This window comes from Hibiscus syriacus, unplaced genomic scaffold, assembly GCF_006381635.1.
Source record: "Hibiscus syriacus cultivar Baekdansim isolate YM2019G1 unplaced genomic scaffold, ASM638163v2 tig00117056_pilon, whole genome shotgun sequence".
Classification (NCBI taxonomy): domain Eukaryota; kingdom Viridiplantae; phylum Streptophyta; class Magnoliopsida; order Malvales; family Malvaceae; genus Hibiscus; species Hibiscus syriacus.
Window position 1 is genome coordinate 354,719 of NW_024063539.1, and position 18,419 is coordinate 373,137.

The window sequence follows — 18,419 nt, forward strand, 5'->3', positions numbered from 1 at the left end:
TCAACCACTCAAACAATTATCACAAAACTGATTTAGCACCATATAGAGACAAACATATATTCAAATACATCATCACGACATCGATCAGAATTTAATTATTTCAGATTCAATAGAAAAACTATTAAACAAAATTAAAACAGTTGTAGCACGGTAAGACACACACCTTAAATCGTATAGAGATAAATATACTAATAAGCAAAGACTTTTGTGGTCGAAATCTTGAGTCGAAGGTTTAACAGAGAGGGGCCACACGATTTTAAAAAAGCTAACTAAATTAATAGTCGTAAAATTTTAAACGGAACAATAAGGGAGAAGATGAATTTGTTCTCCCTTTATTTCGTGGCAATATATAGAGTTTATAAAAAAAATACTTTATAAATTAATAAAATTAAATTCAACTAAAATAAAGATAAAGAGAGAAATGAAGAGAGAAATAATATTTAAAAATAACTCTAAAATAGATAGTTTATTAGGTATATTTTAAATTAAAATAAACAAATAATATAATAGATAAAGTAATTGATAAATAAAATAAATAAATAAAAATTAAAAATCTTATCTAAAGTTGAATTCTAAAACAAATATGTTAATGGATATAATTAGAAATCAAAATAAAGTAAAACTCTTTTTAAAACAAACACTAAATCACACATTTTGAAGAATATGAAATTATTAGAGTATTTTTGGTTAAATTCAAGGTGAGTCCCTAATTTTTTAAGGTTATTTAGAAAGTATCTCAAATTCCACATTTATTCAATTTGGCACCAAGTCAAAAAAATGAAACCAACATAATTTTAAATTATCAAAACAAAAATATTAACCTCGATTTTGGGGTGTGACAATTTTGCTTTTAATAAAATTAGCAGTTTTTATTAAAAAAAATTACTTATACTTAAGTCAGTTAAGTGATTATGTCATGTAATTTAGCCTTTTTTTTCTTTTACCATTTTTTATAACCTATAATAATTATAAGATAATATTTATTTAAAATTTTTTATAACCATTAATAATACATACAATTATAAATTAATTACTTAAATTTATTTTTTTGAAAAAAATTACTCTCTTTAATTATTTATTGTGCCACAAATTTAAACCCCCCCCCCCCCGGGGAAAATTTAGCCGGGGGTAGGGAAATAATTTTTAACTTGCTTTCTCGAAAAAGCCGGGGGCGAAACAAGACGCACGCTTCCTCGGATTTCATGAAAACATTGCGTTGCACCACCTTTTGGTGAGGCCAATTTCGTCATAGTACAAAAGCAACAAAACAAAAGGGTAATTCCGTTATTTTCGTATAAAACGAGGGGTGTGGCTGTGAGGGTCAACTTGCTTTCCGTCTTTTGGAACGCCCAGATTCGTGGACAGTACAGATCGGCATGGGGATTTGGAACCCTCTCTAGTTAAACATAATATTGTACGGATAATCCTAGGATCTTTTGTCTGATTTTTTTTGGAATAGCCCTTGTAAATCTCTATAATTACTTGTATATCCTTTTGCCACTTACCTGTACGACCATATATATATATATATATATATGAAATAATATTTTATGGTATTTTTCACACTCATTTAGATTTTAGAATAAAAACATATTTCATTATGTAAAATGTATTCAGTGCATCCAATACTCACTTACAACGCATTTGAAATATAAATATATAGCATAAATCAATCGTATTTATTGTATGAGGGATTTCTTATTAATTTTAGAGATCTTGGGTTTAAACTCTACATATATAGATGTATGAGTTTTCATTATTAAAAGATTAAATATTCGAATAAATAATATCTTATATTCACCTAAATTTATAAAAAAAATATAAATATATACATTTATTAATGAATTAGCTCATTTATCTATCCAACAACAAGGATCGATATAATAGTAAGTTATGTTGTACTTTTAATAAAAATATATATTAAATGTTAAAAAATACTATTAATAATAATAATACAATTGAAATAAATAATAGAATAAAATTTAATAAAAAAAAACTTACACGTCCATGCTTTGCTTGAAATTTGTGAAGTTCAAGATTTGAAAATATTAAAAATCCTTTTAAATTTAATAAAAGGTAAATTATATTATATATCATTGAATTTTAGACGATGTATTGTTTATACTATTTAATTTTTCAATTTATTCAATTATAACACTAAACTTTGATTTTGACTTCAATTATGCTAATGAGCCATTAAATTTTAACGACACAAAGATATAAATGAATCTTGTTGCATCTATGATGATACGGAGAAAACGACATTATTTTGTCTTGGCTATTGATGCCTAAAATAACATCGTTATAGGCATTAAATTGCAGAGTATATCAATTTTGTCATTAAACTTTAAATAGCCATTGCACTTTTTTGTTGTTGCTAGTATTTCATCTTTCGCAACAAGATTGGTATCAAAATATTTGTATTTCACTCATTTTGTCATATGATTTTTTTTCTTCATGAAACTCACTCAAAATCAATAAAAACACATCTCAAGGTTGACATGCTAATACTCTAATATATTCTGAAGGCAATCCGATGAGGCTAGTTTTGAGGTATGTCGTTCATCTTTTTGAAATAATATTTCCAATTGATCGAATTTTTGAACTAACACTCCAAACCCCTCAAATCCAAAAAAAAAACTCAAAACCCTTAAAAATGATGGATTTTTTTAGTTTTCGACTATGAGCGAATTTCGTGAAAAGTCAATATTATGAGAAGAAAGATGAATGAATACTTTTTGAACTAACACTCCAAGCCCCTCAAATCCGAAAAAAAAATCCAAAATCCTTAAAAATGATGAATTTTTTTAATTTTATCGGTTGTGAGTGAGTTTTGTGAAAAATCAATCTTATGAGAAGAAATATGAATGAAATGTAAATGTTTATACATAGACAGCTATATAAATTGCAATTATTGAATGTGAATTTATGCTGTTTATTTTGGTATAAAACAAGCCCCGCCTATTTTGGTCCAGGGTTTTAACTTTTCCATCTCAATGTATGGAATGTGAATTTTTTTCATTTATTTATTTGCTATATAATATTTCTACATCCATTTTGTCCTTTTCTTGACGTTCAAAAATGTCTCCACAAATATGGAGAAATTCCATATGAACTACTTCTCACATGTAACCAAACAAGATATATACGAGGCAAGCAAAGTATTTTACAGTAATTCCATAATAGTGATTAACTATTTTCGGTGAAGTAAATAAATGATTACAAACTTTATTTTATTCCTAAAAATAATAACAGAGTTTCGGATCTCATAATTAAAGGATCATTATATCAATTGCTTATGATTATCTTTTACTTTTGTTTCTCAAATCATGGTTTTCTATGTTTTCGTTTTCAAATATAAATAAAATGAGAAAGAGAAAACCAAAATTTGATATTTTCCATAAACATTTGAATCGATTAAAATTAAAAGAATTTAACAATGTCACATAATATTTAAATACTTTTAGGGTCATACATTATTCTATAAATAAATATAAGTTCCTATTAGTTTAATTAATATTTTAAGAGTTTTTCGACAAATTGAGTGACATGGTCTACTACTATGATTTTATTTTATCTTTTTAAAAAAATTTTAAGTGAAAAATATTGAGAAGCACATCATAAATATACATGTACTCTATAGAAACTAAATAAACTAGTCTTAAAATTATTTTTTATAATTGACTTTGTAAAATATTTAATTCAATAAATTTTAAAAAATTAATCTGGCTTACGTCTTCCACGGATAATAAATTAATATTTAATTCAGTAGAGTTGTATGAAAGCTTCGAATCCAATTATTGTTTTCTGATGACAATATAAGATTGGCTAAATCACTTGATAAAAACAAATAAAGTCATACAATATATTAACTAAAGTTATTTCTGATATATTTGAGAATTTTCACATAACATATTGTTATCACCGATAATTAAAAGAAATTCTTGATTATGGTGGATTTTATGTTGAATGACGTTGATGATTCATAGAACATCAAATGATAATAATACAAGCGAAAAGAGACTGACGACTATCATTTTTTTAAAAAAAAAATTAGAATTTTCTAAGGAATAAGACAACTCAAATATTTCACGTCAACATTTTTTAATGGTTACAAATTTTAAAATTTCAGTGATTAAAGAATACAAACACCTTAAAAATTCGATGACTGTTTTAATAGTTTACTTTAGATAAGATTAGGTAGCTCTATGTGCGTACACGTTAAAAATATATTTGACATAAAGACTAATTTCATTTTAATAAATAACATTAAGAATTCTTAAATATTAATTGAATTTAATATATTTCTATAATAATAAAATAATTTTCCAAGTTGATTTAATGCATTCAAAAATTTTCTGCAAACTACTGCCCAGACGATTTAAACCAATCAGGTAAAATTAGATAGCGATGATTGATGGTTCTTAAATACGTGAATTGATTTAATCCCATTGTCCTGAAAACATGCCAATTTTCATGGCATATATATTTTCAGTCTTTTTCTCATGCACAAACCTTTTGCTGAAATTAAATCATGTAATTGACCCAAAAATCAAGCAAATCTTTATGGGACACTAACCATTAAGTTGGATATAAATAAATAATTCATATTTATTATTTCGTTTATTCAATATTCATATCATAAAAATTAATTAATAATCAAGTGACTAAGAATGCTCAATTTGTCTTAATTTATGTGAATTCAAATTTCAATATTTATAAACTTTTGGTGACTTTCGCCCCATTAGCCTCTGCTCAGTGATCTATAAATTTCTCACCAAAATTATTGTTCGACGTTTGAAACCTATCATGCCATCCCTGATCATGGCTAATCAAACAAGCTTTGTTGTCAGACGTAATATCACGGATAATATCCTCATTAACCAAAAAGCTATTCACTCCATGAGATCCTCTAAATCCAACCAGGGGTGGATGGCAATCAAGGTAGATTTGGAAAAAGCCTTCCACCGTCTCATATGGGATTTTATTCAGTATACTCTTCAGGACATTGGATTCCCTGCTGGTATTATCAGAATCATCATGAACTGTGTTACCTCTTCGACCATGCAGATCCAATGAAATAGTGAATTTACTGCTGCTTTTCATCCGAAACGGGGAGTCAAACAAGACGATCCTCTCTCGTCTTACCTCTTCGTTCTTGCCATGTAACACCTTGACACAATATTAACAAGTGTAACTTCCGGAGCTTGACAACCCTTTCGTTTTATTCGTAAGAGCACGCCTCTCTCACCCCTCTTTTTGGCAGACGATCTTATACCCAACCATCTCCATTGAAAAAAAAAAACATCGCTTGGGCAACCCACTTCAGCCACCAGGGTCCTCCTTCACCCCCTCCCCCTCGATGGATAGCTCCCAACACTGATAGCTCTGTCAACCCTTCCTATGGAACGAGTTCCATTGGTGGCCTCTTCAGGGATGATAGTGGCTCCTGGATATTGGGTTTCTCTCGCACCCTTGGCATCTCCGATTCCCTCCAAGCAGAGCTCTGGGCCATCCATGATGGACTTCACACAGCCTGATCACTTGGACTCGAGTTCTTGCAGGTACAAACCGACTGTTCCATGGCCGTGACTCTCATAAACTCCCTCACTGCTCATGCCAACAACCATTCCCTGATTCGTGCCATCGATCACATCAGACGCCGTAGCTGGGTGACTGATATCATCTGGATTCCCCGTACCGCAAACAAACCTGCAGACCTGCTGGCGAAGATCGCTCACTCCGCTCGTATGAACTTTTCGTCCATGACGCCCCCCAGAACCTATTCATGACCTGCTGGCCCAAGACGTTGCCTCCTTGGCTGCTCATCCCATGGATGGATCTTAGTTAGTCTTTTATATTGTTATATATAAAAAATACCTTTTATATTGTTAAATTGATTGCATACGCATACTTGATCATATCTTTCTACTTGACATGAGAAAACTTCACACATTTTCCATGAAAATGACAAGGGCAGACGTATATAAGGGCCCACAATTAAGATTAAGGTACAATTTCCATAATAATATGTAGGGTAAATCACATAGTTAATCATCTAACTATTCATAGAGTTTTGTTTTGGTCATTCAACATTTTTTTCTTAAATCATATCTAACATTACATTTTGATTTTATTTTGGTCAGATTTTGTTACAAAATTAACGATTATACTGACGTGTCACCATAAGATAATACCATGTCATCATTAAAAATTATAAAAATACAACGTCAGTAGTTTTGTTAATTTGTAACGACGGGTGACCAAAATAAAACCAAAACGAAATATTATGTATAATTTTGAAAAAAAAGTTGGGTGACCAAAACAAATCTTATCGAATAGTTGGGTGGCTAAATACATAGTTTACCCTAATATGTATTAAAAAATGGGTATAGTACACAAATAGTCATATGACTATAAAATATTATTTTGTTAAGTATATCGACTATTAAAAGCTACAAAATGATTAACTGGTTATAAGGTATTGTTTTAGTGAGTCCTCCAACTATAAAAGGTTACAAAATGATTACCCGACTATTTATATGTTTCAAACTCGTACTTTTCTTTAAAAAATATTTGTTGTCTAAGCTAAATGTTAACATGTTGATTGATATATGATAAAAACATATTTTAATGATGTCTACTAACATCACCTCTGCTTTCAAGCTCTAGCTCGACGATATAATATTTCAAGCACCGACTCAGTGACATAATCTAAAGGGAGAGTCGATCCATAAAATATAGCTGAAACGATTGTGGGATTAGATTTTATTATATCTCAGTCAAAATGTTAACGTACAACTCAGACAACCGTCAAATTTTTAATAAAAATGACGAGTTTAAAACATATGAATAGTCGATGACCATTTTATAACTTTTAATAGTTAAATGATTAAATAAAATAATATCCTATAATTAAATGACTATTTTATAAATTTTAATAATCAAACAAATCAATAAAATATGTTCTTATATTACGAGATCATTTGTGTGTTTTACTCTAAGAAAAACCTAAGAAACAAAGAGTCTACTTATGAATATAACGTTTTTTATTTCTTGGTTAATGATTAAATAAGTTGATAGTGACTTGACTTGTTCCTCAAATTTTATGACAGCCGAGTCTTATATCAAACCAAACTCAACCGATTCATATTGATTGGAACAAATTGGATCACACCAGTTCAAATTCGAATAATAATAACAATATATATGAAAATAAAATTAATTATTTAAATTTAGTTTCTTGAATTTTAATAGAAATATTTTTAAATATAGATAAAAAATATTTCATATTAGTAATGTTTATAAGGGTCTGTTTGTTTGGTTGTAGTTGATTTTTTGAAAATTGAATTATGAAAAATGAATTATTGGAATTTAAATTCTGGAAAATGAATTATATTTCTAGAAAATGTGTTCCGGAAAATGTTTGACATAGAATGAATTACATTTTTATGAAAAACATATAGAAAACGTTTTACGATATTTGGAAGATATTGTTTAAACATTTTTTCCACTAGTTAATGAATTTTTTAAAAATTATTTATTACAAATATTTAATACAATAAATAATATTATTTATTATAAACTTAATATTATTATTTTTAAAATATTAAATAATTTATTTATTATTAAATATTATTTTTATAATTTTATTAATAAAAATATTAATATTGGTATATTTTATTGAAATAAAAATATTATAAATTACATTAATTATTTATTAAAGTAATAGTGTTATATTATATTTTAAAAATATTAATTAGTATATTTTAAATATCATTATTAAAATATTATTAGATTATTATATTAATATTAAATATATAGATAATAATAATATTAATAATAATTTAATAATATTACTTCTATGAAATTAATGAATAATGTAAATTTTATTAATAATTTGTTATATATTATTAAACTAAAAATATAATATCTTATATTGTTATAATATAATTGATTATTTTATTATAATATTAAAAATATTATATTATATTATTATAAATATTAATAAATATTAGTAAATATTTTAATAATTAATATTTTGATTAAAATTATATTAAAATATTTTATTAATATTAAATTCATAAATAAAATTATTTTGAGTATTTATTCTTTGAAGTGAAAAGTTCGAAAAATAATTTACGGAAAATCAGACCGTAAGTCATTTTTCAGAAAACACAAAAGAAATTCTGTTGATCAGGAAAATGTTTTACGTTGACCAACCAGTTTTCCTCCATCCAAACACTGGAAAACATTTTACGGAAGACGAATTACATGAAACAAACACAGGAAAACATTTTTCGGAAAACGAATTACGTGAAACAAACATGAGATTTCGAGGAAAACCAATTCCTTAATTCATTTTATGGCAAACAAACAGACTTATTGATTACTTTTTTTTTTAGATTTGTTGCACCTTAAATAAGTTTAATAATAATTGTTGGATGTACGAATCAAGTGACCATAATGTAAGGAATTATTGTTATTCTTTGAGCTTTCGAATTTGAACATCACGTATGTAGGAATATGAGCTGGGACAGAGTTAGAAAAATTGTTTTGATGTGACAAATATAAAGAAAATTTATATTGGGGTGTCAAAGCTAAAAATTGTATGAAGAATTTTTTTCCATGTGGATGAAAATGATTAATAGGTGCAAATTTATGTTTAAAAGTGCTAATCTTATTTTAAAAATATGTTAATTTTATTTTTTTTTTAAAAATTTTGTATTAAATCTATATATATAAAATTTCCAAAAAATTTTGGGTGTCGTTTGACACCACTTGTTAAATGTTGGCTCCGCTAATGAATACGAGAGTTAAATGTTAAATTTAATAATTTTTAAACAAACATTATCTTATATTCAACTCAGATTAATAATAATAATAATTGTTGAATTTTAAATACTTTTTCTTGGAAACATTGAAAGAATTAATTGTCTTATCAAACTTTTGATTTCTTAAAGTGCATTAAAAATGTTGAAGCAATCAATTAATTAACCATCAATGGATATGACTTGAAGCTAAATATAATAATTAAGGTTCTCATTTACGTACAAATATAAATGTTTTATATACTTTTAATTTATTTCTTCATTTTTCTGTAATTTTCAAACTACATAAAATTCTACCGCAATTTTTATATTTTTTCAAAATATATTCAAAAAACAATAAATTACTGGTACTTTCTAGTTTGCTTTACAATTTAGTTGAACAAATAAACATATTTATTAATATTCATATATATAATCAGTAATCTTATATATATATGATATGATTGTATGATACAAACACAAAAAATAAAAAATAAAAAATTCTTTCTCTCATGTTATATAAATTTTGACATATTTCTATTTTAAATCATGTTATAAAACTTCTTCTGTGTATTACAATCTTATAATTATAAGATTATAACAAATTATTATATGTAATATTAAAAAAAAACTAATATCGTAATTATGTGTCTTAAACCTGAAGAAACCTCAACCTTAACACAGACAAGATTAGAGGACCCCATTTGTTGTCTGCCGTTATGAATTAGCCAATTAATCACCGTTTTGCAAACTAATTAACCTCTAAATAATTACTATTACCCCTTTTGAAACAGGACACTGGCTTCATCCTTTTTTACATCTTAATAAGGTGTAATAACATATTTGATTATTTTCTATTTAAACATCTAGATTAAAATGTTAAAATTATGATTTTAATTTATGTGCTGCATTGACATGAATTTATGTTAAGAAAATAATTTTAATAGAAAAGATAATTTACAAGTTAAAATGATTTTTTTAAAGAAAATCATGTAATATTTATTATACCAAATTAAAGTATAGAAATTAAATCTAAAATTTAAATATAATAAAAAACCTAAAATAAAAGCTTAACCAAAATAAAAATTACATTAATTCGATTGTAAATGTTGATTTTAAAGTTGAACCGCAACAAAATGTAAAAGTAATATTTAAAGATGTGGTTTTTATTAATAATAAAGATGCGTAAAATTTGATTTTATTTAAAAATATTTTTTTGTTTGAATATTAAATTTTATTCAAATATAATTTTTAAATTTTAAATAATTTAAAAAGTAAAAATAAAAAATTATGTTATTTTAATATTTAACTGAGCAATTAATCTATTTTGTGATTTTGACACTAACTTTTTATTTCTTAAATTCTTCCATCCTTTAAAATCATTTTTTATACTCAAATTTGAACCAACCGATGACTATTATATATGTAGATTTAATTCATTCCGTATAATAAATTTTCTTTTACTTTTTAGAATTAATCTTCAACTTTACGTGTTTTTTATTTATTTTAAATCTATTTAATTAAATTTAAATCACATGTTCTTATATCACCCAGAATACTTATATAACTTAAATTTTATTTGTAAAAATAATTTTCTCTTTTACAATTCAATCCCTTCACTTTATATTTTATTTTATTTAATCTTTTAAGTGCAACTCTTTACAAATCATTTTTTTTTCTCGCCAATTTCTTAAATCTTTTATACTCCTATTAATATTATATAATTATAGATGGTATTTAATTTATTAAATAATATTATAAATATTACTTACTCATATATATATATATATAACATGATTAGATAAGATCATTTCAGTTAGAACCAATTATTACTAAAATATTATAAATACATTTAAATTTGAACATAAACTCAAATAAATATCAAATTTTATAAATTTAATTTGATTAAATTAAAAAAATAAAATTTAAATAATAAAGTAATATCTATAAACTCAATTAACTTAAATTCTTTCTATTTGATTAGATTAAATAGTCAGTCCTAATAATTAATGAGTAGTTTAAACTGAATTAAATAGGCAAAAATTGAAGCATTCATACTATATTAAAAGTAATTAGAAAAATTGACAAAGCTTTATAAAACAAGGGCCTTATATTATTTTTGTTAAATATCTGAAAAAATAGAAAGCAGGGGAGGCGGAGAGAATCTGAAATTCCCTTTCTATAAATAATATATTATATTTATATACAATCGTAGTTTCAGAAAGAACCCAAGGAGAGAAAAACGAAAAAGAAAACGAGGGAGAGAAGTGAAGAAAAAGCAGAGACCGTATGTTGACAAATTTCATGTCTTTGTTTGTGTGAAAGATTTCATTTCTTATATGGGATCTCTCTCTCTCTCTCTCTCTCTCACACCACCAAACCAAACCAAACCAAACCAAACCATTCTACTAGTTTTTTTTTTCTTTCTTTTCCTTTTAAACATTTTCTCTCTAGAAACAAAATCCAATTTCAGGACTTCAACAATTATTCTTTATTCTTTGTTTAAGAGAGTGCCCTGTAGATCGGAATCTCCTTCTGTTTTTTTATTCAATCTGATGATGATCTGAGCTCCTTTAATGGTGTTACAATAACACTCACTTGGTTGTGAAAGCTGTATTTTTTTCTGTAAAGATTTAATCTTTGTTGATACCCTGGGGATGTTTGGGAGCTATGAATTATCTAGCAAGGGGAAATAAAACAATCTTGAAGGAGGAGTGATTACAGGATGTGGGTCTGAGGTAAAAGTTCTTTCGTTTTTCTCCACACTGTTAATTTGACTTATAGAATTTTTATTTATTTATTATCTTACCATGATTTGGTTATTTGGATTCTCTTTTCTTTCTTCATTTTTTCCTTTTTGCCTGAGTTATTTTTATACACTTTGTAATTGAGTTATTTGAACCTTTTAGTTCAACTATAATTTTTTAATTAATTATTATTGTTTTAATTTCTACGTTGTGATTTGTGGGTTGGGGTTATTGGTAATTTTGGTTTGATTGGTGTCATATCTTTTGCAATTAAATTTTAGATGTTAATATTTGGTAGTTTGTCATATTAGTTTAGGTATTAGTTATGTGGGATCTAGTCTATTAACTTTGCTTACTAATTTAGCATCTTAATGTCCCCATTTCTTCATAAATAGAATAGGATTTTGCCTTCTTGTTCATAGGGTTCCTAACTTTCCTGCTAAATTATGTCTTTATCTGGGAGTTTTCAATATGTATATGAAGTGGGTATTGTTCTTAATTGATGGTGTTTTTGACTTGAATTATACTCCTAAATCTTGGTTTTATGTGTCTACTTTTGATGGCATAGCTATGAATTCATGATCTGATACCTTTTCATAAATGTAGGACAAAACTCTTTTACATTTTAGCTGGAACTATGTATAGGAACTATTTTAGTGTATGGACATGTTGTACCAAACAAAGGTGTGATGATTCATTGGTTTTGATGGCTATATTTACGGAACGTAGTTGATGTTATAGCATGCATTATTAAAAGTAGGGATAACATCGAAATTTAGGACTTCAACCATTATCCTTTATTTTTATTAACCGGCTGCTTCCTTTATTCTTGTGATGGTTTGTGATATTTTCTTTGGGTTGCTGTTGAATTTGCTCATCAACCAGGCATATGCCATAGACCTTCAACCATACGACTTGTGTTTAATATTACTAGTCAGTTTTATGTGAAATATAAGTGGTTCGTTCAATCATCTTTGGTGCTTTAGCAAGTTGTTAGGCTGTTCTTTAGGGTTTAAGATCATTCAATTATTGTTGAAGCTTCTTTTCTTTTTTAATTATTTTTGTCAAATCACTGTCAGAGAGGCATTCAACCAAGTTTTTCATCTTTGGTTACTTGGGTTGCTTTCTATCACAGGCTTTCATTTCATAATTGCTTGTGGTTGTTGTTATTTGTTTTACGGTTCATTGGGATAGGATCCATGCATTAGCAGCAACGGTAGGGTTCCCTATTCTGTTCCAATAACAAATATTCCACGTGTTTTTAACAAAATCAGACTCTGCTAGAAAAAAATTTCTCACATTTTTGAAGAATTTCTTTATACTACGAGAATTTACAGTGCTCTTTTGATGTTTATATGTGATCATTATCTATGATTTCTGCTATAAATAATGTGAATGGATAACACTGCAAGTATTTTTTTAGGCCAACAAGTATTAAGATTCTAGTAGTTATGATTGTTTACTATATATCAAATTACCTAGACTTGTTCACTAATTTCAGGAATGGGAACAAAAGTGCAGTCTGAAAGCTATCTTCCAGGATATTACTCGATGAGAGATCTAAACGATGATTCTAACAGTTGTAACTGGCCACTTTATTACGGGGATAAGACCTTGATAAATGGTCAGTATTGCAATGGTTTTTTCCCGAGGGCCATAGCAGATGCATATCCTGGGTATGATAAGAATGCTTTGAAGCGAAAGATGCTTGAGCATGAGGCAATTTTCAGGACTCAGGTTGGCCTGTATTTAGTTTTATATGGCTTTTGCCTGAAATATTCCGATGAAGTTGAGTGTTGTTTGTTTATAAACTCAACTTTGTTTCGTAGATATTTAAATATCTGTAGTTCTCTGTCTTTATCCAGGTGTATGAGCTTCATCGCTTGTATAGGACCCAAAAGGACTTGATGGATGAAATAAAAAAGAAAAAAATACCAAAATATCAGGTTCCTATTGGGCCAACATTTTCATCAAGACCATTAGCTTCGCAAATTACAACCGAAGATGCCCATAAATTGCATATCCTCAGCTTCCCTGCGGCAAACTCCAATTGTGCTAGACCATTGGTATCTGGTGTTGAGCATAGGCATTCTCCCCTGAGTTTCATGAAGCGAAGCACCATCCAAGCTGGTTCCTTTCTGCCCCAAAATGGAGATGATTCAAATGGTGTTGAGGTGGTAGAGTGCAGACCCACAAAAGTGATAAGGGAAACGTTTGATCTTGAACTTCCTGCGGATGAGTACATTGATACTGAAGAAGCAGCACAGTTCAAGGATGAAACAGCACCTGGCATGTCAAGATATCTTCCATGTGGAAATGGGAAAATCGGGCCTGAGAGTGGTAAGAAGCTATTTCACGGTGATGTTGGGAAGGCTGGTTGCTTAGGTGATACTTCAAGATCTGATACATGTTTGCGGGGAAAAAATAGTTTGGCCGACTTGAATGAGCCTATTGAAGAAACCAATGGTTCTTCATACTTGGATTGCCAAGATCCCGATTGTGGAGGCTGTGAACCATCCGTGAAACCAAAACAAGAGCTCCTTGATTTGTCAAAAGAAAATTCTATCAGCTCTCATCGCCAAAGTGATAATTGGTCCATAAATAATGTGCACGTTGAAAATAATAGGGATTCTTTCCCCCTGTGCTTGAAGCAGGTCAATAATTGAAATTTCCATCAAGTCTTTTCTTTTTGATACCAGACCGAAAAAAGTGCAGACTGCCTGATCATAATTTAACATGTAATTTTGGTTATTCTAATGTGAATATTGTCTTTCTTTGCAGGGCATTGTAAAGCCAACTTAATATCTACTTCTCAAGGTTTTCAGTCCGAGAAGTTGCGTGTATCGTCTCAGCAGGTACATGTTCTTTTTGACAAAGCTCATGATCCTCCAACTTCTTTGCTAACTGGTCAAAACAAGGCATATCTCTCTAGAGAGAGAATGCTTCACAGTTTAGAAGTTTCCGAAAGAATTTGTGAAATATCCAATAACAGCCATCCTGATTCAATCATGACTTCCGGCATACCCAGTTTGAATCCGTTTACTTCTTCCGATGCTGTGAAGCAATGGTTTCATTCAGTTTCTTCGTGGGAAAAGCCTTCCAGTAACTTAATCCAGAAGTCAGTTTCAGCTCAGACTCGCCCATTTTTGAATTCATCTGGTTCTTTTAGTAAGAGTTCCATGATGGCACCGCAAAGCAATGGAATTTTTTGGGAGAAGTGGCAGGTGAGTCGCAATTCTAAACTTAACCCAGGTTTTGGAGGTGAACCGCCCAATCGAAATGGATGTTATAATGGATCATCGTCTGGGTCCAAGGAACCTGCAATTTGCTTCCCTTCCATCAGTTATGATTTCCCAAAATGTAGTAATGATAGTAAGGGGGTCTTAGAGAACTTCACCACTCGTGATTCATCTAAGCTCTACAACTGCTCAAATAGTGTTAATATGAAGTCCAGAACTGATATGAATTTGAATGTGTTGCTTTCGAACGATTCATCTACCAAACCAGTTTTGCAGCAAGGTCATCAAGTAGTCGGAGGAAGAAAGCATGAGGACCATCTTCCAGGCCTGCCATGGTTACGAGCCAAGCGTGCTTGTAAGAACGAGCCCACTAGTGAAGCAAGGGATTTCACTGTTGGAGAGTTGAGCTTCTCTCAATCTTCTACAAAGCAGTCGACCATTAAAAATGAGACCAGAAATGGTTTCATTCAAATTTTGACACGAAATATGAAGTCAGTTCCGTTCTCCAATAATGCCAATGCCAGCAGGAGTGAAATAAGTGAATGCCTGCACAATAAAATGATTCTGGGGACTCCTCTTTTTGAAAAATGTTTTGTTTCTAACAATGAATCTTCTTTTACCTCCCCATTCGTATCTGTTCCCGAGCCATTTGAAGGTGAAGCAGAAAATAAGGGGAGAAATAGGTTACTTGATATTAACTTACCTTGTGATGCAACGATTCTCGATGTGAGCCAAGACTCTGTTGCAGAGAACTCAGCCTTAGGGAAGGAAGCAGAAAGAAAGTTATCAAGTCTAAGACCTGAAATTGATTTGAACTCCTGTGTTGATGAGAATGAAGCTTCTTTTACGCCCTCTGTTCCAAGCACTGGCATGAAGATGGCTGGGGGGATAGATTTGGAAGCTCCACCAGCTCCTGAGCCTGAGGATGTTATTAATGGAGAAGAATTACTGGAAAAGGCATGTGGGTCACCTTTGCTATCAGTAAGAAGCAAAGATGACTGCTTGCAGGATGAACTTATTAAAAGTGCAGCTGAGGCAATTGTTGACATCTCATCATCTGGTCTGTGCAGCCATATGGATGATGTCAATCCCAATTCATCTGAAACTTCTGAGATAGACACCCTTAATTGGTTTGCTGAGATGATTTCCTCTTTTGGTGAGGATCTTGAGAGCAAGCTTGAGGATCTTTCAAGAGTTAAAGATAGGGATCAAGATGAATCTTCAGTGGAAGAGATTGATTACTTTGAATCTATGATTTTGGAATTAGCAGAAACCAAGGAAGAGGATTACATGCCCAAACCTCTGGTTCCTGAAAACGTGAAAGTGGAAGAAACCGGAACTACCACTTTGTTAACAATCCAAACGCGGAAGGGCCAGGGAAGGCGAGGAAGGCAGCGGAGGGACTTCCGAAAGGACATCCTTCCAGGCCTTTCTTCCCTATCAAGGCATGAGGTAACAGAAGATATTCAGACATTTGGATGGCTTATGAGAGCAACAGGACACTCATGGCAATCCGGATTGACAAAAAGAAATGGCACCAGAAGCGGGCGTGGCAGGCGGAGGCGGTTGTCAGTAGCTACTAACTCCTCTCCTGCTTCGGTAGCCGAGGCAATGTCCACAACACTGGTGCAGCAGCTTAATAACATCGAAGTGGGGTTGGAGGATAGAAGCCTTACTGGGTGGGGGAAAACAACTAGACGGCCTCGCAGACAGAGATGCCCTGCAGGGAATCCTCCACCTCTTGCCATAACCTAGTAACGAATACAAGCTTTTAATGTATTAATTGAGAATACTATAGAGGGAACTAGTTCATTGCATTGAGAGGCGAGGTCTAAAATGATGATCCATGGATCTTGCCTTCGTACATTTCTTATCCTGAAATTTGGATTGTTACAAACAAATAACTTGTATCATCCATAAATAATGCTCTGCATGCATCATTTCTTCATAGTATCAATGGTTGTTTCAGAAGATGATAGGTTTAATCTAAGAGATGATAACTTCTTACTATTTCTTTTCTCTTCTCTTTTGAATCAAAACAAATGTAAATATTTCTTTTGGATCAATAACCTTGTGTATACAGTTATTTAATGAACAATAATAATTCAAGTTTATGAAATGGAGTGCTAAGAAAAAATAATTCAACAATATTTTTGTGCTTATTTGGTTTGATTATTCAAGTAATCACCTTGGATCATAAAATAATTTCTGGTGCACTTTATTCAAGCAATTTTCCAGGCAAACTTTCTGTACAAGAACATTTGAAAAGCATACGGGGCGATTTCTTATTTTTCATCTTGCCTTGTTTTTTTTCTTCATGGATTTTGATTTAAACCAAACTCAATACAAATATGGCCATTGCCATTACATTTATTCTTTCATATGCTTTGACCTAATATATCCAACCAATGAAATGAAAACAAGAAAAGAGAAAAAGAGAAGTCCCCTCCATTTCATTCGACTCCGACCTTCTGCTTCAATGTTGCAATGAACTTTTCTTTGTCTTCCGGCGACATCGCCTCTACCGAACAATCCCCTACTCCCATCTCTGCCCCTCGTAGGCAGTACTTGTCTTGAATTTTTTGCTTGTTCCTGCAATTTTCCAAATATTTGCAGCAAACATCACAATTCTATCCTGATGACTAACCATATAATGCAAGTTCAAGAACTTATAAGTGGTTCATGTAACCATCTTTTAATATACGTTTTCAAGTTGGATTCAGACATCTCGAATTTCACATCGACTGAACAGATAAGTGAACAAATGAATTTGAGAAATATTAGTTCAACTGAAGGAATTTTGATCCTGATATAGGATAAAGAAGATGAAATACTTTTCTTTGTTCTGCTTAGACCGCTCTAACAACTGCTTCAGCAAGGGAGATGACTTGAATCTTGCATCAGCTTCAGCGTACTTCTTCTGGTTTTCTTCTGAAAAATCAAGCAACCCATTTTTAAGGCTAATTTCGTGTCAGCAAACTAGAATATAAAGCACAAATGTTAATGAATTGGACTGTGAATGATGACCAAACCATTGAAGCGATTTAGGAACTCAATCTCAGGTAATTTAGGACCAGGAACTGATTCGATTCCAGGGAATCCTGACAACAGTCCAGCTTTAGCTGCAAAATGAAAAAGAACCTCAATTTATCGTTTTTAACTATGCCCTGAATTTCAACAATTTCGCAGTTTATTTGACTAGTCAAAAGAACAGTCAATGCAATGAACTGAAATTGAAGCCATGGAAATATAGCATCAAATCATCTATCGATGTACCTGGAACTGGAGAAAGAAGAATAGCAACAGAAGCAGCCAGAGGTACAAGAGACTTGGGTGACACCCAGGTATTCAATGGTAGACAACAAGGTGAAGAAGAAGAAGAAGAAGGTTTAAGGATTTTAGGGGAGCTAATGGGGAATTTTTTATCAAAATAAATGGGGATAGAGGAAGCTGTTGAGCAAAACATCGTTGGGTTGTTGTCCTCTCTCCGGTTCTCTCTTCCTGTCTTCCAGATGAACAACGTTAGTTAAGATAAGAGCGAGCAAACGAACGAAGGGTTGATATTAATATGGGTAAATTACACAAGATACCATTGAGCTTTAGACAATGTATCATTTATACAA

At 30.3% G+C, this 18,419-nt stretch overlaps 3 protein-coding genes across 3 annotated transcripts; 2 read left to right on the top strand and 1 right to left on the bottom strand.

The window, feature by feature from the left end:
• Window positions 1–11,091: 11,091 nt before the first annotated feature.
• Window positions 11,092–14,486, top strand: LOC120198609. Its single transcript, XM_039199917.1, has 4 exons — window positions 11,092–11,548; window positions 13,059–13,294; window positions 13,423–14,211; window positions 14,339–14,486. The coding sequence occupies exons 2-4, from the start codon at window positions 13,061–13,063 to the stop codon at window positions 14,357–14,359; spliced, it is 1,044 nt and encodes a 347-aa protein (XP_039055848.1). The 5' UTR covers window positions 11,092–11,548; window positions 13,059–13,060; the 3' UTR covers window positions 14,360–14,486.
• Window positions 14,392–16,642, top strand: LOC120198608. The gene has a single exon (XM_039199916.1). It carries the CDS (start codon window positions 14,497–14,499, stop codon window positions 16,549–16,551), a length of 2,055 nt encoding a protein of 684 aa, XP_039055847.1. The 5' UTR covers window positions 14,392–14,496; the 3' UTR covers window positions 16,552–16,642.
• A 546-nt stretch (window positions 16,643–17,188) lies between these two features.
• On the bottom strand, window positions 17,189–18,344 carry LOC120198610. Its single transcript, XM_039199918.1, has 4 exons — window positions 18,073–18,344; window positions 17,829–17,918; window positions 17,631–17,727; window positions 17,189–17,388 (listed from the first exon to the last, which is right to left on the bottom strand). Exons 1-4 carry the CDS (start codon window positions 18,260–18,262, stop codon window positions 17,250–17,252), a joined length of 516 nt encoding a protein of 171 aa, XP_039055849.1. The 5' UTR covers window positions 18,263–18,344; the 3' UTR covers window positions 17,189–17,249.
• Between the last annotated feature and the right edge of the window lie 75 nt (window positions 18,345–18,419).